The sequence below is a fragment of the Gallinula chloropus genome (assembly GCF_964237585.1).
Source record: "Gallinula chloropus genome assembly, chromosome: Z".
NCBI classification, from domain to species: Eukaryota; Metazoa; Chordata; class Aves; order Gruiformes; family Rallidae; genus Gallinula; species Gallinula chloropus.
In genome coordinates, this window is record NC_140089.1 from 86,085,889 (window position 1) to 86,112,905 (window position 27,017).

General features: G+C 48.3%; 1 protein-coding gene across 1 annotated transcript in view; it reads left to right on the forward strand.

Moving 5' to 3' along the window:
- Nucleotides 1-20,383: 20,383 nt before the first annotated feature.
- Nucleotides 20,384-27,017, forward strand: part of HAUS1 (HAUS augmin like complex subunit 1) — a 13,309-nt gene continuing 6,675 nt past the window's right edge. The window contains exons 1-4 of the mRNA XM_084278887.1: nt 20,384-20,493; nt 22,547-22,681; nt 23,636-23,759; nt 26,384-26,449. Coding sequence (XP_084135013.1) covers nt 20,411-20,493; nt 22,547-22,681; nt 23,636-23,759; nt 26,384-26,449 — 408 coding nt within the window. The 5' untranslated portion in view covers nt 20,384-20,410. The remainder of the gene's footprint in view (nt 20,494-22,546; nt 22,682-23,635; nt 23,760-26,383; nt 26,450-27,017) is intronic.

Genomic DNA, 27,017 nt, shown 5'->3' on the forward strand with positions numbered 1-27,017 from the left:
CACAACACCTGACACCACTTCCACATGAAAGCAGCCAGCAGGGGAAAAGCATGGGGTTGTTGCCTCCAGAACAGTCTGAGGGTGGCCAGGCTATTGGTCACTCAGTTGATCTCTCAGTCCATCTGTCTGTCGGGCAGCACTCTCTGATCACCGAATCACAGAATCACAAAGTTGGAAGAGACCTTTGAAGATCATCAAGTCCAACCATTCCCATCCTATGCTAAACCATATCCCTAACTACCTCATCAACCCTTTTTTTGAACACATCCAGGGAAGGTGACTCAACCACTCCCCTGTGCAGCCTGTTCCAGGCCCTGACAACTCTTTCAGTAATAACATTTTTTTTAATATCCAATCTAAACCTGCCCTGGCACAGCTTCATGGCATTTCCCCTTGTCCTATCTCCTGTCCCCTGGCTGAAGAGACCATCGCCCACCTCTCTACAACCTCCCGTCAGGTAGTTGTAGATGGTGATAAGGCCTCCTCTTCTCCAAACTAAACAGCACCAGCTCCTTCAGCCACTCCTCATAGGATTTGCCCTCATGGACCCTCGGTTCCATAAGATATTCTGTGTTAGCACTGGGTGTAAGTGTAACTGGCCATTATTGTTCTACATTCACGGTGATTTTTGTCAGTAAACTGTCCTTATCCCAACCCATGGAGGCTCTGTCTGTCTCTTCTGTTGGAGTGAGCGAGTGGTGTGTGGTGCTCAGCCACTCTCCAGGGTTGAACCACAAGGGGGCAAATAATTCAATATTTTGTCTCCAGGAATTAGGTAGCCTAAAGTACATGTTCCTCTCTATTTATGTGGTAAAACTTTCTAGGCCTTTCCATCTCTACAGAGATACCAAAATCCTCTAGGAATACACTCAAATGAAAAATCTCCTTTTAATCCCTGAATTACAGGAAGCTGACGCTCACTACCAAGTGGAAGTGTTTTGACAAGAAGGTTTTCCTTTACATGGGTCAAAAGACAAACTCCAATTTAGGGCTGTAGAATTTACATTAAAGTCTCCTAATTTTAAGGCACCTGTATAATTTTCATTATATTTATGGTTTTTCCCAAACTTTGTAGCTCAAATTTGGGATTGGTCCCATTCTTTAAAAAAATGTCATTCTTACAACTATATGATGTCAGGATACTTGAAATCATTGTAGTTGTCCCCCAGCATAATGTTTTTCTGCTAGGGAGTTACACTAATTTTTGACCAGGCAAACACTCAATTCCTTCAGTTTCTTGAGAAGACCAATGTAGTCTCTCCACCATTTGGAGCCAGAGAATCTTTTAAAGAGCTGTAGGGCCAATTCCAGTTACCAGATGCCACTAGTATTCCAAAGAGGGGCAGTTCCTTGTTTTTCTCGGTAAGTGCACTACATGTCCAACAGTCATTGTCCTAACAAGCAGTAATGGTTTCAAAGAATCATATTATTAAACAGACACAGACATTTTTCATGTTAACATCTCCACAGTTTCAGCCTTAAAGATCGGGAAGAGTGAATCCAGGCGGGTTGCTCTTGTACCTTGATGGCTGTGAAGGTTCTTAACAGCACCTGGTATGGTCCATCCAACTTTTCCCAAAGTGGATCATCTGAAAAAAAACTTTAGTAAAACCCGATCTCCAGGATTAAAGGGGTGTATAGGGTAGTTGAAACCTTTGGCCCTGGTCCCTAATGTACTTTTAATCTGCTTCAACTGTTTTCCCAGAGATATCATATAATTTTGCAAAGAAGAATCTCCTAACTGATTCAGGTCCTCTCCTTTATATTCAGTGTGGAATGGTCTTCCATATAACAGGTCAAATATTTTCTTTAGACCGAGTCATTACATGTATCCTATAGCTGCAATAGGTAATGCTTGATACCAATACAAATTTGCTTCTTGATAAAACAACAGATATATATAATATTCGACAAATGGTCCATCTTCTCTACCTGTTCGATTCCTTGTGGCCTGTAAGGAGTGTGTAATTGCCAATCAGTTCCCAACAGCTTGCTCACTTGAGCACAAAAATGTGATCCCCTGTCTGATGAAATGACCGTAGGTACCCCAAATTGAGGTATGACTTCATTTAGTAGTAGGAGAAGTAAGGAAGGGAGACAGCAGAACAAGCACCTTAGATTTCAGTAGGGCTGACTTTGGACTGTTCAGAAAGCTGCTTGGTAAGATTCCATGGGAGGCAGCCCTTGAGCTTCCTTCTCTAGGTATATTAACAGTCCTTCTATAGGTATATTAACAGTAAAAGGAGGGGCAAGGAGAATCTCCTGCCCTTATAGAACGCAGAGGGAAAATTAGTGACAAGAGATGAGGACAAGGCTGAGGTCCTTAATTCCTTCTTTACCTCAGTCTTTAATAGTAAAGATGGGTATTCCCTGAGTACTCATCCTCAGGAACTGGCTGACAGGGAGGGGAAGAATAACAAAGCTCCCCTGGTTCAGGAGTAAATGATTAGTTGGGCATTTGGCTGGCTAATCCAAGCCATAGGTACATCTTGCTGCAGCCCTGCTGGCAAAACAGCCCATGGGAATGCTTTACTTCTTGCTGAACATTGAGACAAAGTAAATCACTGATAGGGAACTAAAGCATGAGAACAAGAAACTGTGGTAAGAGCTGTGGTGATAGAAACCTGATACTATGTAGATGGCCTTTCCCCCCCCCACCACCACCACTTTTCCTGACCCCTAACTATGTGTGAAGCAATTAGTACATCTCCTTTGAAAGGGTACTTGAACACAGCTGTCTTGAATAAAGTGAACTGATTGGGGGGATGGATTGAAGCTAAAGGAGAGCAGGTTTACATAAGGTATTAAGGGGAAGTTCCTTACAGAGAAATTGTGAGGTGCTGGAATGGGCTGCCCAGGGCAGCTCATCTGGACCCATAAACCGCAGCTGCCCAAGCACCAAACAAGTGGAGTGAGGATGCCCAGGAGCAGCACAACCCCCTCTGGGTGCCCAGAGTGGAAGGGCCCAGAGACGCTCTGGGGGGGGAGGAGGGAGGAGATAACAGTCCACGTCAACGCCTTCAGAACCCCCATCCTGCTCAGCTCAGACCCCAACACTGGGCCCCGGGGCAGGCAAACAGCAGCTCCCCAGGCGGATGAAGGGCCTACAGCATTGCCCAGGATTGGGCCGCCACCACCTCCTCAAACCCACCACGGGGAAAGGAGAACCAGGCCCCATCCCCACCATTACCTGCTGGACCTTCTCCTCCATAGTGACCTTCCGTGTTGTTCCCTGCGCATCCACTGCCAGCTCTGCCAAAGAAGCCTCCAGTGCCTCCACCGAAGAAGCCAACGCTGCTGGTGCCACCGAAGAAGGCGGCACTGCCGAAGAACCGCCACTGCTGCTGCTGCAGAAGCTGCCACCACCAAAGAAGCCATGGCTGAAGAAGCCACTCCCAACATGCCTGTTGGGACTGGGAGGGCAGTGTGGAGAGAGTCCGGCCCAGCCCAGCCTCTCCTCGTTCCCGCCTTGGAAATCCTTGGAAAGGCACACAAAACAAAAGAGAATATTAAAAAATAAATATACATAGAAATAAATCAGTTCCATCGGCTAACAGCAGCCAATGTGTCTCTCACGGTGGGTAGAGATGCCCCTTGTGCTCTGAGAGAATCTGCTGCTCGGCCGCGCCCGGCGCTGCAGGAAACAGCCCTACATCAGCAGAGTAATTGGGGGGTGTCCTAACCTTCCCAGAGTGAGAGTAAGACACAAATGTGGCCAGATGCCGTAAGGAGAAGAAGCAGCTTAATAGTTACATCAAAATTGGCAGAGATGCAAGAAGGCATATTTACAGACTGGGAGAAGAGCTCCTGGAGAGCAGCCCTGCTGAGAAGGGCCTGGGTGTCATGGTGGATGAGAAACTGAACATGAGCCAGCAGTGTGCTCTTGCAGCTTGGAAGGCCAATGGTCTTCCTTCTTTACCTCAGTCTTTAATAGTAAAGTTGGATATTCCCTGAGTACTCATCCTCAGGAACTGGCTGACAGGGAGGGGAAGAATAACAAAGCTCCCCTGATTCAGGAGGAAATGATTAGTGATCTACTTGGCCAGTTAGATACCTACAAGTCAATGGGGCCAGATGGGATCCACCCAAGGGTGCTGAGTGAGCCAAACCCCTTTCCATCCTCTATCAGCAATCCTGGCAGAATGGGGAAGTTCCACTCAACTGCAGCCTGGCAGTTGTTGCACCCATATATAAGAAGGGCCAGAAGGAGCTACAGGCCTGTCAGTCTGACCTCAGTCCCGGGGAAGATCATGGAGAGGGTCATCTTGGGAGCCATCATGCAGCACATGACTGGACTGATGGGGCTGAGACCCATGGGATGAGGTTTAACAAGGCCAAGGGCAGAGTGCTGCACATGGGACACAACAACCCCAAGCAGAGCTACAGGCTGGGGGAGATTGGCTGGAGAGCTGTCAGGCAGAGAAAGACCTGGGGGTGTTGGGTGACTCCACACTGAACATGAGCCAGCAGTGTGCCCAGGTGTCCAGGAGGGCCAATGGCATCCTGGCTTGTGTCAGACACAGTGTGGCCAGTAGGTCTGGAGAGGGGATTGTGCCCCTGGACTGGGCACCGGTGAGGCTGCACCTGGAGTGCTGGGTCCAGTTCTGGGCTCCTCACCATCAGAAGAACATTGAGGTCCTGGAGCAAGTCCAGAGAAGGGCAACCAGGCTGGGGAAGGGGCTGGAGGGCAAATCCTATGAGCAGCGGCTGAGGCCTGGAGAAGAAGAGTCTAAGGGAAGACCTTATTACCACCTGCACTGACCTACCAGGAGTGTGCAGAGAGGTGGGTGATGTTCTCTTCAGCCAGGGGCCAGGAGATAGAACAAGGGGAAATGAAATGAAGCTGTGCCAGGGCAGGGTCAGATTAGATATGAGAAAAAAAATTTTTACTGAAAGAGTTGTCAGGGCCTGGAACAGGCTGCACAGGTTTAAAAAAAGGGTAGATGAGGTACTTTAGGGATGTGGTTTAGCACAGGACAGCATTGGTTGGACTTGATGATCTTAAAGGTCTTTTCCAACCCTGTGATTCTGTGATATCTTTGTTAACTCTTTTGCTAGTTAATTCTGCAAGGAAATGCCTCTGGCCATCCAGAAAAGGTGTCACAGAATTCTAGGGGTTGGAAGGGACCTCTAGAGATCAAGTCCAACACCCCTGCCAAAGCACGTTCCCTAGGACAGGACAGTAACTGTAAGTGTCAGTAAGTACCAATCAGTATCTGTACCCCCTTTTCTTGGCAGCTCAGAGAAATCAATTTGCCAGTAGTTCCCTGGTATGTTTCCTTTTCCGATGTTCCCTAATTGCACCTGGTTATCTGTGTTGGAGTGATTTTTTCAAACATTTCTGAGTCACTGTCAAATTGTAATAGATATAGATTTCTCTCTATTGATTTCTATTTCAAGTATATACAGGGAGTCCACTCCCCAGTGTGTCCTGTTGTGGTGGTCTTTGACAATTCCCTTTACCTGTTACTCTAGTAACTCTTTATCAGCCCAAAAGTATTCAATATTTTCCTGCTCATTCAAAACTCCTATTTCTATTTCCCAGAATTAATGTTAGAATCTCTTGCATTCTTTCTGCTGCCTGCTTAGCCTCATGATTGGCCAATCTATTACCTTTTCCTGGTCAATGTCCTCGGTAGAGCATAATCATGATCTTGGTTGATAGTTTAACTGCTTCTAATAGGCAAAGTATTTCTCCTGCATGCTTAGTGTGTTTCCCTTGACTTGTTAAAAGTCCACCCTGTTTCCAAATTGTCTCATGGGCACGCACAGCTCCAAAGGCACACTTAGAATCTGTCCATGGAGTTATCCTTTTTCCTGCTGCAAGTTCTAATGCTCTGGTTATGGCAATACTTTCTGCCTTTTGGGCTGAAGTTCCAATAGGTAAAGGATTTGATTCTGTTACCTGGTGAGTAATGGTCACTGCATATCCAGCCTTATGGGCACTTTGTGGGACGAAACTCCTGCAGTCTGTGAAACTGAGCATCTTCCAAAGGCTCTTATTTTGAACCAGGTCTGCTAGAATACACAGCTGCCGGTGTCTCCACACTATCAGTGTTAGTGGTTTAGTTGTAGGTTCACTGAGGAGGGAAGGAGGTTCACAGTTAGTTACTTTAATGTCAACATCCTCATTCCTTTGAATCCGGTCTGCTAGAACACACAGCTTTTGTTGCCTCCAAGCAATCATATGTCAGTGCTTTGCTGTCAGTCGAGCTTAGTTACTGAGTAACTAAGTCAAGTTAGTTACTTTAATGACAACATCATCAGACTGCACAAGAATACCTTGGTATTTCAGAAATCTGGATGGGAAAAGCCAGTGATTTCCCTTTTGTACCAGGATGGCAGACACAGTATGAGAGACCATTCCTGCCATCTTCTGGCCTAAAGTGAATTTCTGGGCTGCTTCAATGTTAAGTATTAGGGCAGCTCCTGCTCGTGATGGCTCCTGGCCATCCTCTGCTTGCTGTCATCCTCCAGCAGCTTAGAGAAGTATGCAACTGCTCTTTCATAAGGTCCTAAGTGTTGAGTCAGGACTCCCAGGTTTACTCCTGGATTTTCATGTCAAAAGAGCAAGAAGGGTTTAGCCACATCCAGCAGCCCCAAGGCTGGAGCTCTCCTAAGTTCCTTTGGAAGTGTATTAAAAGCTTTCTGGGCCTCTTTTGCCCACACCAGTTGGGCAGGATTAATTTTCAAGAGTTCATAAAGAGGCTTTGCTATTATTGCAGAATTGAAAATCCACAACTGACACCAGCTCAACATTCCCAAAAAGGTTCTGAGTTCTCTTACCGTCTGAGGAAAAGGGGTCGTACAGATGGCTTCTTTTTGCTCGGTATCCAATTCTCCTTGTCTGCAGAAATTGCATATCCCAGACAGGTTACTCATTGTTGTAGCATTTCAGCTTTCTGTTGAGAGACTCAATATCCATTTAGCCCCACAAAATTCAACAAACTTGTCCCTTGAATCCAGTCAGGTTTTGAGTCAGTTACTATTAATAGGTCATTCACATACTGGAGAAAGAGTCCATCTCTGGATGGAGAGTCACATGTTTCAAGTTCTCCTGCAAATTGATTCCCAAAGATTGTTGGAGTATTTTTAATTTTTTTTTTTGTTTTTTAAAGCCTTGGGGTAACACTATCCAGGCAAGCTGGGCAATCCTGCCAGTAGTAGGGCTTCAAATGCAAATAGCTTTTGATTTTCTTTGGCTAATGGCAGGCAGAAGAAAGCATCTTTTAAGTCTGGGCCTGTAAACCCAATCTGTGTATTCTTAAACTTTGTCATCAGTGTGTAGGGATTAGCCAGCACCAGCTGCAAAACTTTAACAATATTATTTATTGCCCTGAGGTCTTGTACTATCTGACATGTTGCATCGGGCTTTTAATTGGTAAAATAGAAGCATTATATTCTGATTCACATTCCACTAACAATCCATTTACAACATTTCCATTTCCCTGCACATGAGTCCGGGCAGCGTGCGATATTAACTGCTCCTCATGAGGTCTCTGTCATCTCACTTCGCATTAAATCCATACCCCTGCAGTCTGGATCCCAATTCTTAACAAACAATTAAAACCTTTTTACCATCTTAGAGGGGTCATGCCCATATCCTTTAGCTATCTCCTTCCCATCACTGATCGTAAAGGGGGGTCTTTAAGTGTTTCCCTGGCCGGTCCCACAACTTCTCATAGAGGGGCTGATAATTGTGGGCCTTTGTCAGTATTACCTCTGGCAGGACCGGAGCTGGAGTGATCGGATGTTCCACCTGATTCACTTTCCCTCTCACCAAAAAGGGAGGGGATCCGAATTCACCCCGTTCTGGTATTTCATCCCCCCCCTTTTCTCATAGAAGCCCCTTTCGGTGTACAACGCCCCCCCATACTACAAGCAGAGCAGCATCACTTTGGTGGTTCTCCTTCTCCCTGTTTTGACCCTTTTTCTAAACCCCATACTAAGGGATCCTGCGGTATCGTAAGCCCACACTCCCTCTGCCATTCCGGATCATCTCAGAGAGTGAAAAACCTATCAGCACAGACAATTTAACCCCATTTCCCCTTTCTCTTAAAAAAGCATTACTTGCAATACTTCATCAAATGCTTTTTACTCAAACTTCTACCAGGTTCTCCTCCCATATCTTCCCAATGCAAAATCACACAACCCAGGGGCTTTTCTAAGGGATTTCGCTACCTGTTTCCCTCCCATCGTTAGTCAGATGCCCCTCTTGATTCCTGCTATAAACAACTCTACTCCTGTCTCTCTCTCTAACAATGCTAACGAGAATGATACAGTTTCTCTAACACATTCTCAGTTCCACACTGATTACACCAAAAAATAAACCCAAATCTCCCTCTCACAGACACGCTGCGACTCACAGTCGCTCACCACTCAGGCCAGAGTTACCTCATTGCACTCACACCAACAGCTCGTCAAAGCTAAATCAGTTTTCCAAACTCAGTTCCTTGTAACAATACCCAAAGTCAAGTCCTATAAATCAGTGCCCCCAGAGCAGCGGCTCCCCTTGGGAATCAAACCCCAGTCTCCTGTGTGACAGGCAGGAGTTCTCTCACTGGCCCGCAGAGCAGCAGCCTGTGAGAGGAGTTCGCAGCACGGCTCCACACTCACTTTGTGCTTAGTTAAACGTCTCAGTCCCACCTGCACAGGATCTTTATAAGATAAATCCAAACCAGAACAATACTCGATACAGTGACCGAGATTCCAATCGTTAGCAGCATTTACACGCTACCAACCAAGTGCACACACTCAGGCACTAGTAACCTGGTACATGACACTCGTGGGACATCTCCTGACGGCTTACAGTATCCCCAGACTACCCGCCCCCAAAAACCAAATACCAAGATACCCAAGTATACCAGGTACAACAAGTATACACCAAAACCAAGAGCTCAAATCAGATTAAAAGAATACCTTAAAAATCAGAGGATGGTCCTTGTCTGCTCCCGCAGTGAGTCGTGCAGGGTGAGGAGTCCCACCAGGAAATCCTGGGGTGTGTCTGGGGAGTCCTGTTGCTTACTGGATCCTGCAGCCGAGCAGAGAGGGTCCCATCTGGGCTGACAAACTGATGCCTCAAAAAGCCGGAATCAAAACTCAGTAGCCTTGGTGTCTACGAAGCAGGCATTCTTTGCTGCAGCGCTGGCACACAGGGGATCGTTCCTTTGCATGCGTCTCATATTTATACAGATTGACTACACATATTCATTATAATTCCTAAGAAAAGGCAGGGTTATGCAAATTATTCCCAGAAAGTCATTTACATTATCTCCTCCCAGATAGAGCATGCGCAGTGACACTCCAGGGGTCTTCCGGTGGTCTTCAGGGATGAAGGCTGGACGTCTTCCTCTCTCTCAGCGCATGCTCTTTACAGTTTTCTCCATTGTTTCAAAAACACATTCCTGGGATCAAAAACACATTCCTGCACAAACTAGTTTGCAGCCATTTTTAGCTGAAAGCAAGATTAACTCTGTCTCTTAATTGGTTGCTGGTCTCATTATTTATGACTTCCCTTTATTTCTTTATCTTCAAGGTTGTTTCACTGTTACTGGTAAATTTTGTAGCTGCTCTCATGAAACAGCTCACACAGTTCTCACAACTCTATTCGCAAAATACGCAGATTCTTCTTATATTAAAGTTTTATTAATTGTCTCTTAAGCTCCATCTGTATCAATCTACTCAGAATTATTCCATGTCATTGAATCATGTGGTCGCTATGTTCCAAGCTTCCCCAAACCTTCACCTTCCTAACGAGCCCATCCTTGTTGGTTAGAACAAGATCCAGTTCCCGGCTTCTCTACCATCTGTGACAGAAAGTTGTCTTCCTCACACTGCAGAAACTGTCTGGACCACACCTGACTGGTCCTGCTGCTTCCCCAACAAACACCTGGGTAACTGAAGTCCCCCACAAGGACCAGCATCTGGGATCATGAGGCTACTTCTAGCTGCTTGTAGATGGCATCGTCAACTCTCTCCTCCTGATCAGGGGGCCTGTAGTACACACCTACACCAGTGTCACCCATACCAGCCTGCCCCTTGATTCTCACCCACAAACTCTGCACTGGTACCTCACCCTCCCTAGGTGGGGTTCAATACATCCTAGTAGCTCTCTCACATAAAGAGCAACTGCTCCACCTTGCCTCCCCAGCCTGTCCTTCCTAAAAAACATATAGCCATCCATGACAGCATTCCAGCCATCCAAGCTGTCCCACCACGTCTCCGTGATTGCGATGAGATGGTGGTCTTGTGACCACACAAAGACTCTTCCCATTTCTTTCCCATGCTGTGTGTATTAATATACAGACACTCTGGGGAGGCAGCAGGTGCCGGTATCCCTGACGGGACTTGGGAAGATTTCAGGCAATGGGGTGCACCTACGACAACGAGCTGGGACTTTCTTCCAACACTCCCTGCTGCTCAGGTCACCCTCTTCTGCCTGACTGGGACAGGGCAAGGAGTCCGTCATCAACTATGGGATATCTCCATGGCACGCTTCCCTCTGGGACGCCAGGGACCTACTTCACCAGTAGGGATGGGGAGAACTTATCCCCAAGGGGCAGAAGGATACTGTTAAAAATCAGGGCTCATTAATAGAGCTTTAAACTAGATATGAAGTGGGAGAAGGACAGGGCCAGGCTAGATGGAAAAAAACCTGGTTGTGGTGGTCAAGTTATTGAGGAACGGTGTGCTGGCAGTGACCTCCAGTCAGCCACCCTAGTTAATCCGGGGGACAGTGTGATAATTCAGAGTAGAACAACTACCAATGGGCTAGGTAACTTAATCAGCTGTCACTTGGGAAACAAGGCTTCCCTGAGGAACATATCAAGATCAATAGACCAGATGAAGTGCATCTACACCAATGCACACAGCATGGGCAATAAACAGGAGAAATTAGAAGTCCTTGTTACTAAGGGAGACTATGATGTGACTGCCATCACTGAAACGTGGTGGGATAATTCACATGATTGGAGTACTGCAATTGCTGGTTATAAACTATACAGGAGTAACAGGCTGGGTAGGAGAGGAGGTGGGGCAGCCCTGTATGTCAGAGAATGCTTTGACAGCCTGGAGCTGGAGTATGGTGATGACAGGGTTGAGTGTCTCTGGGTAAAGACCAGAGGAAAACGAAATCAGGGAGATAGAGTGATGGGAGTCTACTATAGACCACCTGATCAGGAGGAGGAAGCTGATGAGTTGTTTTTTAAACAACTGGGAGAAGTCTCACGATCACCAGCCCTCGTCCTTATTGGGGACTTCAGTGTACCGGATGTCTCCTGGAGGTACAATACAGCAGGGAGGAAGCAGTCTAGCAGGTTCCTGCAGTGTTTGGAAGACAACTTCCTCACCCAGCTGGTGAATGAACCCACCAGGGAAGGTGCCCTGCTGGACTTGCTGTTTGTAAACAGAGAAGGCCTAGTGGGGGATGTGAAGGTTGGAGGACGCCTGGGGCATAGTGATCATGAGCTGATAGAATTCTTAGTACTGGGAGAAATAAGAAAGGGAGAGAGCAGAACAAGCACCTTAGAATTCTGTAGGGCTGACTTTGGTCTGTTCAGGAAGCTGCTCAATAAGATTCCATGGGAGGCAGCCCTTGTGGGCAGAGGAGCCCAAGAGGGTTGGTTTCTCCTCAAGAAGGAAATCTTGGCGACACAGGCACAGGCTGTCCCAGTCTGTCAGAAGAGGAGTTGGTGAGGAAGGAAGCCAGCTTGGCTGAGTAGAGAGATCCAGGAAGATCTGCGGGAAAAGAGGGAAAAATATGAGCTTTGGAAGAAGGGGCAGGTGTCTTGAGCTGACTATAGGAATTCAGTGCGATCATGTAGGGAGAAAGTCAGAAGGGCTAAAGCTGAACTGGAACTCAGCCTGGCCAGTTCTGTAAAAGATAATAAAAAGTCCTTCTGTAGGTACATTAACAGTAAGAGGAGGGGCAAGGAGCATCTCCAGCCCTTACTGGATGCTGAGGGAACGTTAGTGACAAGGGATAAGGACAAGGCTGAGGTCCTTAATTCCTTCTTTACCTCAGTCTTTAATAGTAAAGATGGGTATTCCCTGAGTACTCAGGAACTGGCTGACAGAGAGGGGAGGAATAGCAAAACTCCCATGGTTAAGGAGGAAATGATTAGCGACCTACTTGGCCAGTTAGATACCTACAAGTCAATGGGGCCAGATGGGATTCACCCGAGGGTGCTGAGAGAACTGGCTGGACTGATGGGCTGAGACCCATGGGATGAGGTTTAACAAGGCCAAGGGCAGAGTGCTGCACATGGGACACAACAACCCCATGCAGAGCTACAGGCTGGGGGAGACTGGCTGGAGAGCTGTCAGGCAGAGAAGGACCTGGGGGTGTTGGGTGACAGCAGGCTGAAGCTGAGCCAGCAGTGTGCCCAGGCAGTCAGGAAGGCCAATGGCATCCTGGCTTGTGTCAGACACGGTGTGGCCAGTAGGTACAAAGTACTGTGTGCAGTTCTGGGTTCCCCACCATAAGAAGGACATTGAGGTCCTTGAGCAAGTGCAGAGAAGGGCAGCCAGGCTGGGGAAGGGGCTGGAGGGCAAATCCTCTGAGGAGCGGCTGAGGGAGCTGGGGGTGTTCAGCCTGGAGAAGAGGAGATTGAGGGGAGACCTTATCACCACCTACAACTACCTGAAGGGAGGTTGTAGAGAGGTGGGCGATGGTCTCTTCAGCCAGGTGACAGAAGATAGAACAAGGAGAAATGCCATGAAGTTGTGCCAGGGCAGGGTTAGATTGGATATTAGAAAAAAATTTTTTACTGAAAGAGTTGTCAGGGCCTGGCACAGGCTGCCCAGGCAGGGGGCTGAGTGTGTTCAAAAAAAGGGTAGATGAGGTACTTAGGGATATGGTTTAGCATAGGATTGGAAGGATTGTACTCAATGATCTTCAAAGGTCTCCTCCAATCTTGTGATTCTGTTTCTGTTTCTGTTTCAGTCAATCTCCCTCTCACAGTCCCTGGTGGCCCTCAGTCTTTAACCTCCTCTTTCAGTTCAGCCCCATGCTGAGCAGATCATTCACCTGCTCACACCTCACGCAGGTGGAATTCTTGCCACTCCTCCCTGGCAGCAGAGAGCTCAAGCATTCCCTGCAGCCAGAGGCCTGAACACCTCCAAGGACTGCCTAGTGACAGGATACCATTGCTGAGTGGTGAGTGGGGTTAAGCTAAACAGAAAATGCTAATTGATTTTCAGAAAGAGCAATGCATCTCTATAAAAGAGCCATGACAACCAGCATCAAATGGCATTCCCCACCTGACATGGATTCAGACTGACAGGATGCTGCAGCTCCATGGGGGTAGCTATTGCACCTTTACTGTTCTTTTTCTCCATCTTTCTCTCTTTATTTCATCCCTCCAAAGTTTGAAGTAAATATTAAACTTCTTTTCTTCGTGGCATCTGACCTAATTTGTGTCTTAACCTCACTCTGGGAATAACAAGGAATCTCCCTAGACCTTTCCAGGTTGGGACATTCATAGGCAGGATTCCCTGAAGTGAGAATGATGCCTTTTCACCCACTTTCCTTTACATAAGGTAAGGTAAGGGGTGGACCCTTCTGTAGAATCTTGTGTGTGTATCCTGTTGAAACTTATTTTGCTGAGAATGACTTTGTTGAATTTTGCTTTGTTGAATTTACTTTGTTGAATTTTATGTGTGTGCCTCCCTGAGACAACCACTCTGCCTTGTGGGTGAAAATGTTTTGTACAATCTCTTGGAAAAGCAAGTTGCTCACCCTTCTGTACCAGGCAGGGACTGGGCACACAAAAATTGGTACAAGGTTTGGTGCAGTCCTTGAAAGGACAAGTAGACATCCTAAAAGAACAATTGACAGAGGGAAAAACTCAGGTGAATTACTTGCAATCTGTTCCGAAAGAACAGCTGCTTGTGGGTGAGGAGAAAGTTAAACCTCCTGAGAAAAAGACTGAACACTCCCATCAGGAATTAGAGGAGGCAAAACTAAGATTGGACAAATTGGATGTTTCCACCATTTTTTTTGCAACCGTTGGTAAAAAAACTGAATTCAAATACGAGCATGATGGAGACTCAGAACAAAAAGTAAAACTAATTTTAACCACAGGAAAACCAGTGTTGGGTGACTTCTTCCCCTCCCATCATGCATGGTGGCTGCAGCATGGGTTGGTCTCTCCACAGGCTGTAGATGGGATCTGCTCCCCATCTTTATCCATGGGCTTCAGGGAGACAGCCTGCTTCGCCATGGTCTTCTCCACGGGCTGCACAGAAATCTTTCTTTCCAGCACCTGGAGCACCTCATCCTTCTTGCTTAGTTCTCTGGGGCAAAAAGCAGCTGCTTTCAGGGCTTTTTTTCTCCTAAATGTGATTCACAGAGGCATTGTGACTACCACTGATGGGCTCAATATTGGTCAGCAATGACTCTGGCCTTGAATCAGCCAATGAGGGCTGCAAAGAGCTTATAGCTGCTGCTTGCAGAAGCCACCCCTGCAGCCCCATTCTCCACCAGAACTCAGCCACGAAAAACTGCAACAAAAGGGGAGATCACCTTGCAATCACAGAATCACAGAATGACTAGGTTGGAAAAAACCTTTGAGATCATCAAGTCCAACCATTCCCATCCTTCGCTAAACCAGATCCCGAAGTACTAGATCTACCCTTTTTTTGAACACATCCAGGGAAGGTGGCTCAACCCTCTCCCTGGGCAGCCTGTGCCAGGCCCTGACAACTCTGCCAGGGAAGAACTTTTCCCTCCCATCTGAGCTGACCCTGCCCTGGGGCAGCTTGAGGCCATTGCCCCTTGTCCCATCTCCTGTCCCCTGGCTGAAGAGACCATCACCCACCTCTCTACAACCTCCCTGCAGCTAGTTTTAGGTGGTGATAAGGTCTCCCCTCAGCCTCCTCTTTTCCAGGCTAAATCATAGGAATGGTTGATTAATGAGTGGAAAGCGTGCAAAAGACTGCATGTCTGCAAATGATGTGCCACCGGGAACTTAGACCTAGACCTGAATCCCCAGTGATGATGCCAGTCGATCCAGAACGAATGACTCTTCTTATAAGGGGACTCCCCAGTTCTCTCAAACCTATTGGCCTTCAATTGCAAGGAAAAATACAGGCTGTGTCCCAGGGGAAAAGGGCCCCATCACCACATTAGAAGAAACTGTGACTTCGAACAGTCAACCTCAGGAAAAGAAAATATGGATTTGGGGAGATGTTGCTCAAGAATTAATTAATTATCGGCGAAAATATGGTCCTGTGGCCACTTTGCACACCAGAGTCGAAAGTTTTGGATGTACAGAATTGAAATTTCCCCGAAGCAGGGGAAACAGTAAAGAAACAACTCCTGTAGCACCATCTGGTGGCAAATGTGTAGGAAACAAATGGAATAGTCTGTGGACCATGGGATGGCAGAAGGGCATTCCCGGAGAACTCCTGAATGGGCTACCAACAGATAAACTGGAAAAGTTCATACAAGGATGGCCTAGAAATCCACAAGTCAAGGTCAAGAATCCTTCTAGTGGTCCTTTATTGCATTTAATTGCCCCAGTCCTCCCCCAACCTGCTGTGAAACTAGCTCCTTCGCCCTCTTGTGGGAGGCAAGGGGTGCATATATATCAGAAGGCTCACTGCAAACCACCGAGGTGATTTCCTGATTACTTGTTTTGTAGAACCTGTTAGTACCAATAACATTCTTGGTAGACACCAGAAACCAAATTTCCACACTTAGAACTGCAGATGGTTTATAAAGCGGCACCACCTTGTCCAAACGACAGATGGTTGTGGCAGATGCTTTTGGCTAGTGCTGGTTTACGGGTAACTGGGGAGGATGCAGCCACTTGTCATGATCTGCACCCAGATAAACTGGTTTGGCAGAGGTTAAACCCCCTTGCGTTCCAACCGAGGAGATTTACTGGTTACTTGTTTTTTAGAACCTGTTAGCTTTTGGCTAGTATTGGTTTACGGTTAACTGGGGAGGATGCAGCCACTTCAGTCATAATGCTTGTGTGACTGTTTTCACTTAATCTTTTAGGACTTGATGTTCTAAAGGGCAAAGTGTGGGCGGATGATAAGGGGAGAAATTAGACATTCGGTGTCCCCTCAATTGGCATATGGCTATGTAGTGGTTTAGCCCTGGCTGGAGGCCAGACACCCACCAAAGTCTGTCTATTTCTCCCCTTCTTAGTTGGACAGGGGAGAAAATACATAGTAAGAGGCTCAGGAGACAAAATAAGGACAGGGAAAGATCATCCTGTCAGCAATGACATGGGCAAAACAGACTCAACACAAAGTGAAGAAGAGAGAAAGTACCTGACTTATTACACTACACTACAACGAACAGTGAAGAACCAGAGTTGAGAGCACGACCAGATCTTAACACAAATGTAACCAGATCTTAAAACACTTTCCCCCCATCACTCCCTTCTTAGCAGACTTTAGTCAGGATTTTGCTCCCTTCTTCCCCTCTGTTTACAGTACAGGGGGGGCAGGGACTGGGGAGACTGGCGTTCTTGGTAGCACCTTCCCCCCACCCCTCCATTCTAAGCAGACTTCCTTTTAGCCATGATCTTGCTCCCTTCTTCCCCCCGATCGCAGCACAGGGGGGCAGGGACTGGGAAAAAATGGGGTTCTCGGTTACTTCTTCATGAGCTGTTTTCCTTTTCCAGATCTTAAAAAGCCTCTAACCTCCCTCCCCGCTCCTTTCTTAGCACAATTCACTCTAGTCATGATTTCACTCCTTTCTTCCCCCTGATCGCAGCACAGGGGGGCAGGGACTGGGAGATGGGGCTTCAGTCAGTCCCTTGCAAGTTGGTTTCTTTCTTGGCCGGGGTGGAGGGGGCATTCATTCCACACCCTCCCCCTGCTGCACCGTGGGGTCTCACCCACAGGAGACAGTCCTCCATGAACTTCTCCAACGTGAATCCTTTCCCACAGGGCTTTATTTCTTTGTCACAATGTCTCTCAGTCCCAGTTCTCCACAGGATTCCAAACCTCCACCCAGCAAACCTGTTTCAACGCAAATATTTCTCTCTCATCTCTGTGTCTCTGTTTCTCCTCATGGCTACGAGTGCTGGCAGGGGTTTTGTTCCAACGTAGGGTCACTGTGTCTTCTCTATGTCTCCACCTGCTCCATCCAGCGTGGAGCCCCTCCATGGGCTGCAGGTGGGGTCTCGGCCTTTTCCATGGGTTTCTCCAAGGGCTGCAGGGGCATCTTTCTCTCCAGCACCTGGGCTGCCTCCTCCCCGTCCTTCTCCGGCCTTGGTGTCTGCACAGCTCGTTCCATCTTCTCACTCTGCCACTCTGGTGGCAAAATGCAGCTACTTCCAGGTTGTTTTCTCCTGTATGTGATTCTCAGAGGCACTGTGACTATCTCTCAGGCCACGAATTTGGCCCTGAAGTGCTCGTTGTTTATAGTTTTAGCTGGCAGAAAACTAACTGCTGCTTAAAAAACCCGTCTAAGCAGCCCAGCCTCACCAAACTGCAACACTACGCCCTTGCTTTCTCCTTCACAATTAAGGAGTGTCAAACCATATTAGGCCTGTGGACCACTGCTGAGTGGTGGGTATTGATTACCAGAAGGAGCAATGCACTTCAATAAAGTAGCCGTGACAACCAGCATCAAACTGAACTGATGGGACACCAGAGCTCCGTGGCAATAGCTACTGCACCTTTACTTTCATTTTTTTCCATCTTTCTCTCTCTTCACAGAGTCACAGAATCGTAGGGGTTGGAAGGGACCTCCAGAGATCATTGAGTCCAACCCCCCTGCCAAAGCGGATTCCCTAGAACAGGTCGCAGAGGTAGGTGTCCAGATGGGTCTTGAGTATCTCCAGAGAAAGAGAATCCACAAACCCCCTGGGCAGCCTGTCCACAGGCTCTGCCACCCTCACCATATAAAAGTTCTTCCACTTATAGTGTGGAACTTTCTATGCTCCAGCTTGAGGCCATTGCCCCTTGTCCTGTCCACAGAGAGCAATGAGAAGAGGCTGGTCATTTTCCTCTGTCTCTTTTTTCCCTCAGAGATTTCTGAACATTAATAAGATCCCCTAAGCCTCAGCCTTTCCTTCATAGGGGAGGTGCTCCAGCCCTCTAATCATCTTTGTGGCCTCCTCTAAAACCTCTCCAAGAGTTCCTTGTCTTTCTCATATTGGGGGCACCAGCTCTGGACACAGGACTCCAGCTGGGGCCTCCTGAGGGCAGAGCAGAGAGGGACAATCCCCTCCCTGCCATCAGGCTGCTCACCCCTCTCCTGATGGAGCCCATGATACCATTGGCAGCCAGAGCTGCAAGAGCACACTGCTGGCTCATGTTCAGTTTCTCATCCACCATGACACCCAGGCCCTTCTCAGCAGGGCTGCTCTCCAGGAGCTCCTCTCCCCGTCTGTAAATATGCCTTCTTGCATCTCTGCCAATTTTGATGTAACTATTAAACACACACCCCACACCCCCCACAGCCCCCCCAATTACTCTGCTGATGTAGGGCTGTTTCCTGCAGCGCCGGGCACGGCCAAGCAGCAGATTCTCTCAGAGCACAAGGGGCATCTCTACCCACCGTGAGAGACACACTGGCCGCTGATGGAACTGATTTATTTCTATGTATATTTATTTTTTAATGTTTTGTTTCGTGTGCTTTTCCCAGGCCTTCAAAGGCGGGAAGGGGGCCGGGCCGGGCTCGCCCCGCCTCACGCTCCCAGTCCCAGCAGGCATGGCGGCGGCGGCAGAAACAGAAGAAGAGGTACCGTCCTCTCAGGAACCGGTGCAGGAAATCTCCGTGGAGGAGAAGGCCAAGCGGGTAATGGTGGGGATGGGGCCTGGTTCTCCCTTCCCAGTGGCGGCGGCCCGATCCTGGCGGGTTCTGGGTGCCCCTCATCCGCCTGGGGAGCTGCTGTTTGCCTGCCCCGGGGCTTGGCGCGGGGCTGAGCTGAGCGGGGTGGGGATTCTGAAGGCGCCAGCGCGGAGCGTTCTCCCCTTCCCCCTCCTCTCGGCCCTTCCGCTCCGAGCCCGCCTGGAAATGAGACTTCACAGAATCACAAGGTTGAAAAAGACCTTTAAAGATCATCAAGGCCAACTAATCCCATCCTAAGCTAAACCAGATCCCTAAGTACCTCATCTGCCCTTTTTTTAAACACACCCAGGGGTGGGGACTCAGCCCCCTTCCTGGGCAGCCTGTGCCACAGCCCCACAACTCTGCCAGGGAAGAACTTTTCCCTCCCAGCTGAGCTGACCCTGCCCTGGCACAGCTTCATGCCATTCCCCCTTGTCCCATCTCCTGTCCCCTGGCTGAAGAGACCATAGCCCACCTCTCTGCACCCTCCTGGCAGGGCAGGGGAGGTGGGGAGAAGGTCTCCCCTCAGCCTCCTCCAGGCTCAACACCCCCAGCTCCCTCAGCTGCTCCTCAGAGGATTTGCCCTCCAGCCCCTTCCCCAGCCTGGTTGCCCGTCTCTGGACTCGCTCCGGGACCTCAATGTCCTTCTGATGGTGAGAAGCCCAGAACTGGATCCAGCACTCGAGGTGCAGCCTCACCAGTGCCCAGTCCAAGGGCACAATCCCCTCCCCAGACCTACTGGCCACGCTGCTTTTGTGTGGCATCACTCAATTCCTTAACAGAGATTAGTGACCCTCATCAGAGTGTTTACTTTCTTCTTCCCTGGCAGGTTGCTTCATGGTTAAATAAAATACATCAGGATAAGCCTATTCCAGAATACAGAATAAATCAAAGAACCATTGATGCTTTGTATAGGTTTGCAGAAATCAATGAAGACAGAGACAGAGATGTTTCTTTGCTGATAGAGGATATGGAAGAGCAGGCAAAAAAATATAAGGAAGAAGGTGAGTTTGAAGCTGTGCTTCTCTGTTCTGTCAATATTAGTCTTTCTTAGTGATGCTGAAGATCGTTATCGTTAGGATCTTAAATTGGAATGGACTCAGGTTTTGTTCTGGAAAAGCTTCTGGGCAGCTCCCACCCCTTCCTTTGAGCAGAAATTACAGCGACACAAGGTTGGTGAAGAGCAGTTTTTTTAAGTCATCCTGAGTAGGCTGTAAATATGGACAAGCAGATTAATTGTTAAAACCTCCTAGCCCTCTCAGCTGAGCAGCATGCTATTGAAATATTGGCTTGATAGAAGGGGAAGCAACCCTACAGCTGATTTAAGAGTCTGAGCTGGGGCTGATCCACTGCTAAGGAAAGTGCTTGAGGAATCTAGAGTGAGAGATAATGCAGAGGGCGAGCGAGGGGTTGAAGCAAGTGGATGGTTCAGGGTACCATAATACATTTTTAACACGTGTGAAGAGTGGGTTCCCTCTAGGCCTTAAGAAGACAGTAATATTAAAAAAAAAAAAACCAAACACTATTTTGGGTTGTTTGTTTGGGTTTTTTTTTCCAGCTACCTATCTAAGAGGCATTCTTGAAGACTGCCTGGGTTTTTGCATATACGATATGACCAGAAAAGTTGACAAGTGCCTCCACTTCCTAATAGAGAGCGCACTGATACTTGAAACCAAGGACACTTCTCTTGCCAGGTAATTATCCCTGTTGTGCATCAAGGAGCATGGCTTGGTGCTGCTTCCCTCTGGTTGTTCAATTCAGCCGTTTCAAACTTCACTTTCACAGCAGGAATCTTCCTTGTCTGTCTTCTTTTACACCCCTTGGTCAGCTTTGTAAGACACAGGAATTGAGCACAAAGATCTAACCTGTGATTATTCTAGCAAAGGAAATTTCTGAAGCCTGGGTGGGGTCTTAGAGTTAAATCGCCCTCCCCCCCTTTTTTTTTTCTTGTGCTCAGTGGCTGCAGGATGCTGCCTTTAGAACTGTTGTGCCAAGTAGCAGAAGCTAGAGCAGCTTTCACACTGCTTAGATGAGGCCTGGGGAACTGTAGCTGCTCTTTCAGTCTCAGCTCCTCTTTCTTCCTTCTCCTTATTTTAACTAGGCCAGGTAAGGGATCCTGGCTGACTGAAGAGGTACCAGCAGGTTGGAAATCAGCCAACATACCCCTCCATATATAGGAAGGGTCAGAAGGACAATCTGGGAAATTACAGGCCTGTTTGTATGACATCAGTTCTGGGGAAGCTGATAGAGCAGATCACCCTGAGTAGCATTATGTGATACATGCAGGACAAACAGTCAGCACGAGTTCAGGAAAGGCAGGAAGGTTGACTAAGCTAATCTCCTTCTGTGACAGGGTGACCTGTCTATTGGATAAGGGAAGGGCTGTGGATGTTGTCTACTTTGACTTTAGCAAGGCCTTTGACACAGTTTCCCACAGCATTCTCCGAGAGAAGCTGGCTGCTCGTGGCTTGGAGGGATAAGAAACAGGTTGGGTGACCACGTCCAAAGGGTTGTGTTAAACAAGAGTTGAATCCAGGTGGTGGCTGGTCATGAGTGGTGTTCCCCAGGGCTCAGTGCTGGGGCTGCTCCTCTTTAACATCTTTATTGATGATTTGGATGAGGGCATAGAGGGCACCCTCAGTAAACCATTAGATGACCCTAAGCTGGGTGGAGGTGTTGATCTGCTGGAGGGCAGGGAGGCTCTGCAGAGGCACCTGGACAGGATGGATCAATGGGCCCACGCCAGTGGTGTGAGTTTCAACAAGGCCAAGTTCTGGGTCCTGCACATCGGGCACAACAACCCCCAGCAGCGCTACAGGCTTGGGGCAGAGGGGCTGGAGAGATGCCCAACAGAGGGACCTGGGGGTGTTGGTCTACACCTGACTGAATGTGAGCCAGAAGTGTGCCCAGGTGGCCAAGGGCCAACAGCATCCTGGCTTGTGTCAGGACAGTGTGACCAGTGGGGCCAGAAGGTGATCTTATGCCACAGTCAGCTCTGATGGGGCTGCACCTCAAGTACTGTGTGCAGGTTTGCGCATCATAGTATGGGAAGGACATCGAGGTGCTGGAGAGGTGCAGAGAGGGGCAACTGGGCTGATTGGGGGTCTGGAGAACAGGTCTTAGGATGAGAGGCCTGGGGCTGTTCAGCATGGAGAAGGGGAGGCTGAGGGCAGACCTTATCATGCTTTACAGTTACCTGAAAGGGAGGTTGTAGTGAAGTGGGTGTTGGCCTCTTCTCCCTAATAACTAGTGACAGGAGAAGAGGGAATGGGTTCAAGTTGCACCAGGGGAGGTTCAGATTATTGGATATTAGGAAAAATTTACTCACTGAAAGAGTGGTGAAGCACTGGAACAGGCTGTCCAGGGAGGTGGTGGAGTTGCAGTCCCTGGGGGTGTTCAAAAAAGGATAAATGGGAGATGGTTTAGTGGGTTGGTGGTGCAGGGCTGAAGGTTGGACTTGATGATCTCAAAGGTCTTTTCCAACCTTCACGTTTCTTTCTTGGCTTTGCTTACTTAGCCACAGAGAAATGGCAGCTCTTAGTCTGGTCTTCCTGGGCCCCTCTCCCTAGCCTGGCTTATTTTACTTTCCTCCTCTAAAATAACTGGCAGTTACCAGGTGTATCATAGTATGAGAACAAATCAAAAATTAAATGTGTCATTTGTGGAAAGTGTGGAGGAAATGATAATAATTCTGAGTTTCAGACAAGCTGACTCTGAGCATTGCCACTGAAACTGTCTTTTCACCAGTTTCTTCTCTGCCTTCAATGATATGGCCACAAAGCAGTATGAGACAAAATACGGAACCAGAAAAATAATAAAGGAATTGAGAAAAATGCGTACAAAGCTGACATCAGTCCTGGTTATGGAGCAGAACTTAAAGAGGTGAGTAATGGGTGAGAAAAGGAGAAGGTGTAAAAGATGTCGAGATGTTGATCTCAGCGATGTGGAACGTCAGCTGTGACAACAGGGATAACTGAATTTCCAGGGGTTTGGCACGTTTCTAATTCACAGTATTCGGAAATATCTACCAAAAGCCATATGTGATGGACACATGCAGTAATCAAAAGAGATTTGTCATGCTATCAAACCCATTATTTTAAACCAAGAGTGGTTTACCAGCAGTTTTCCCATGGAGACTGGCTTCTTCCACCAGGTGCCTTTGAGGTTGAGAGCAAACCTGATTTTCTTACCACATTTGGCGTGGACTCTGTAGTCAGTGAAGAAGTCAGGTAAAGAATAACTGTAAAATTTCCTTTAACCAGTGTGTGGGAGACTTAATAATGATGGGTATTGAGTCCATTCCCTAGACAGTGTAATCTGAAGTGCTTTGCCGAGCATGGGATGAATCCCTGCCTTGAGTGGGGATCGGCCCAGGTATCTCCACAACCCCATTCCCATGTCATGGTACTTGTCTTTTAAAGGTAGTAATTGTGGCACTGCCTGTAGCAAAGACACCAGACCTGGGTGCTTTGTGCATCTTCCCCATGACCCCTCTTTGTGATCATAATTTAGCTTGTGCAACATGTGTCTAAGAGAATCTGGGGAATTACACAGTAGAATGTTACTCACAGCTTTTATGCAGATGGATTTCCCCTTGGCCTCTGGGCATCTTTTCTATTGCCACAGCATTTGGGAATCTGGATGTAACAGCTGTGGGTGTTTCCAATGGGAGTCTTACAGGGAAATATGCAAGGGTTTTTTTTTCCTCTTCTCTCCCCTGTGGTGTTGGTCATATTACAGGGTTTAGCTTAAGCATAGATAATTAAGCAGTATTTGTATACTGGCGCGTCCTTGCATGCAAAAGTTTGTTTCTTTCTCTTGTTTTCTCTTTTAAAGGGATATTGAACAAATACAGCAACTTCTAGAAAGAAAACGTTTAAAAACTGACATGCGATCCTCGCAACTCACCTTCCTGCAACAAAAATCTCACGAACTCAAAGGCGACATCCTGTCAGCTGAGGTAGATGGAAGGAATTTTCTAACAAGGCACTGTGATGGGATGGCAGAGTTGTAATTTGGTCAGGCCCAACGTGGCAGTTGGAGACACATCCCTGAAGGTTCCTGAGCTCTTGGGCTAACAGGGCAAGGTGTTGCTGCACTCCAGTTGTTCCTCTTGTATTCGTGGTCATCCTATAATAGAAGCAAGGGTGCTTTCTCTTCTTTCACTGAGAACTGCTTTAGCTCAGAGTATCTTGTGCTTGTTGTGAGGTGTTGTCTGAGCATCCAGCCAGCTCTTCACAGGCTCAGCTGATTCACTGAGGTAAATTGTGTGTCAGAATTCTTCATATAGCCTTAAATTAATGAATGATTGAACGCAAAAGGCAGAAATTGTACTGTTCTTCACCTTTCCTATGTGATGGAATGACGTGTGAATGCACACTTGGATGCTGTCCAACATTTTATTGACAAGCCTCTACCCAGCCTCGCCGCCTGCTGTTCTCCCAGTACTTTTCTGGAAAGACTTCTTGATGTAAATTTTAGTAACTGTTTGATACCTGTAGCTGTCCTGGTGTGGGCCAGGATAGAGTTAAATCCTTTCTAGCAGCTGATGGAGTGCTGTGTTTGAGAGTTGGGATTAGAGCAGTGCTGATAACACACTGATGTTTTAGTTGTTGCCCAGCAGTCAAGAACTCCTCAGTTGCTCATTATTTCCCCACTAATGAGAAGGGAGGGAACACAGCCAGGACAGGTGACCCAAACTGGCCAAAGGGGATATTCCATGCCAATTGTGTCATGCTCGGTTGTGGTGGTTTAGCCCTGGCTGGAGGCCAGACACCCACCAAAGTCAGTCTATTACTCCCCTTCATAGTTGGACAGAGGAGAAAATACATATTAAGAGGCTCAGGAGTCAAAACAAGGACAGGGAGAGATCATTCTGTCATCAAATGACATGGGCAAAACAGGCTTAACACAGAGTGAAGGAAGCAAGATACCTCATTTATTACACTACAGAGAACAGTGAAAGGGGAGTCGGGGGCACGACCAGATCTTAAACCAAACGAACCAGATCTGAAAACACTTTCCCCCCATCACTCCCTCCTTAGCAGACTTTAGTCAGGATTTTGCTCCCTTCTTCCCCTCTGTTTGCAGTACAGGGGGGGACAGGGACTGGGGAGACTGGGGTTCTTGGTAGCACCTTTCCCCCACCCCTCCATTCTAAGCAGACTTCCCTTTAGCCATGATCTTGCTCCCTTCTTCCCCCCGATCGCAGCACAGGGGGGCAGGGACTGGGAAAAAATAGGGTTCTCTGTTACTTCCTCATGAGCTGTTTTCCTCTTCCAGATCTTAAAAAGCCTCTAACCTCCCCCCCTGCTCCCTTGTTAGCAGACTTCACTCTAGTCATGATTTCACTCCCTTCTTCTTCCCCCCGATCACAGCACAGGGAGGGACAGGGACTGGGAGATGGGGCTTCGGTCAGTCCCTTGCAAGTTGGTTTCCTTCTCGGCCAGGGTTGGGGGGGCATTCATTCCACACCCTCCCCCTGCTGCACCGTGGGGTCTCACCCACAGGAGATAGTCCTCCATGAACTTCTCCAACCTGAGTCTCCTCCCCCAGGGGTTTATCTCTTCATTCAGCTGCCCCGCCGTGGGTCACTGCTGTGGCAGGTGGCAATAAATCAGTGTCTCTCAGTCCCAGTCCCCTGTGGGGTCACCAGCCTCCCCCAAGCAAACCTGTTCCGGCGCAACTCTCTCTCGCTCTTCTCATCTCTGTAGATTGCAGGTGCTGACAGAGGCTTGTTCCAGCGTAGGGTCAGAGTCTCCCCTGTGCCTCCACCTGCTCCATCCAGCGTGGAGCCCCTCCGTGGGCTGCAGGTGGGGTCTCGGCCTTTTCCATGGGTCTCTCCACGGGCTGCAGGGGCATCTTTCTCTCCGGCACCTGGGCCACCTCCTCCCACACCCTCCCTGCCCTTGGTGTCTGCACAGCTCGTTCCATCTTCTCGCTCCCTTCTCCAGTAGCAAAATGCAGCTGCTTCCAGGTTGTTTTCTCCTGTATGTGATTCTCAGAGGCGCTGTGACCATCTCTCGGCTGCAGCTGTGGCCTTGAATTGCCCGATGCACTTTTTGGGGCTGGCAGAAACCTGCAACTGCTGCTTACAAAACCCCTCTCAGCAGCACGCTACGCAAAAGTGCAACATCAGTGTAAAAGGGGGCTGGTGTGGGGAGGAGCAGGCAATGTGGTTTTTGGGATTGGTCTAGTTTTGGGACAGCTCTGTACGGCCTGAGCTGTGCCAGTTCGGTGAGACACTGCATTGTGCATCACCAGTTTCATGTATCTTGCTATGAAGTCCTGTTATTACACCTGTCTCTCTGCTATCCCAGTGAATTATCCTTATCCCAGCCTGCGAGGATTTTGTTTCTGGGGTTTTCTTCCCTCTCCCTTTCCCCCCAGCCCACTCCCTCTTTAAAGAACAGGGGGCTGCACAGTGCCCAGCTCAGGGCTGAGGCAAGACCACGACAGTGGCTCTTAATAGGAAACATTGCTGTTGCTGACAAACTTGTGTTCTCCTTCTCCAGTTTTACATGAAAACTGAAGGCAATCAGAATGTTTCTCCTCTGAACTGAACCAGCTCTTTCCTGTTTGTAGGAGCAGCTCGTAGCCAATGGATGTTGCAAGTCACTGATGCACCAGTCGCTCCTGAGCCTGTCTGAGGTGGGTCTTTTGGTACAAGGTGGATGTTTGGACAGTGGTACAGACCAGGCTTGCTTGTTGGGTGGTTTCAGGTTGCTGTTTGGTTACCTCAACAAACACTCATGGCAAGAAGTCCGGGAATGGATGGCTACCTGTGAACTGGGCTGTGTCGGGTGGGTCTGTTGCTTCTAGGAACCACGAAGCAGCTACAGGTGCTGGTGTTGGACTGGGGAAGAAGATTTCCTTCTGGACTGATTGAGGGGAACAGTTGGAATCTTCATTTTCATTGCCTTTGTCTTCCTCTCCCCTCTCCTCTCTCTCTCTCTCCCCTCTCCTCTCTCTCTCCCCTCTCCTCTATCTCTCTCTCTCTCCCCTCTCCTCTCTCTCTCCCCCTCCCCTCCCCTCCTCTCTCTCTCCCCTCCTCTCTCCCCTCTCCTCTCTCTCCCCTCTCCTCTCTCTCTCTCTCTCTCTCTCTCCCCTCTCCTCTCTCTCTCTCTCTCTCCCCTCTCCCCTCTCCTCTCTCTCCTCTCTCCCCTCTCCTCTCTCTCCCCTCTCCTCTCTCTCCCCTCTCCTCTCTCTCTCCCCTCTC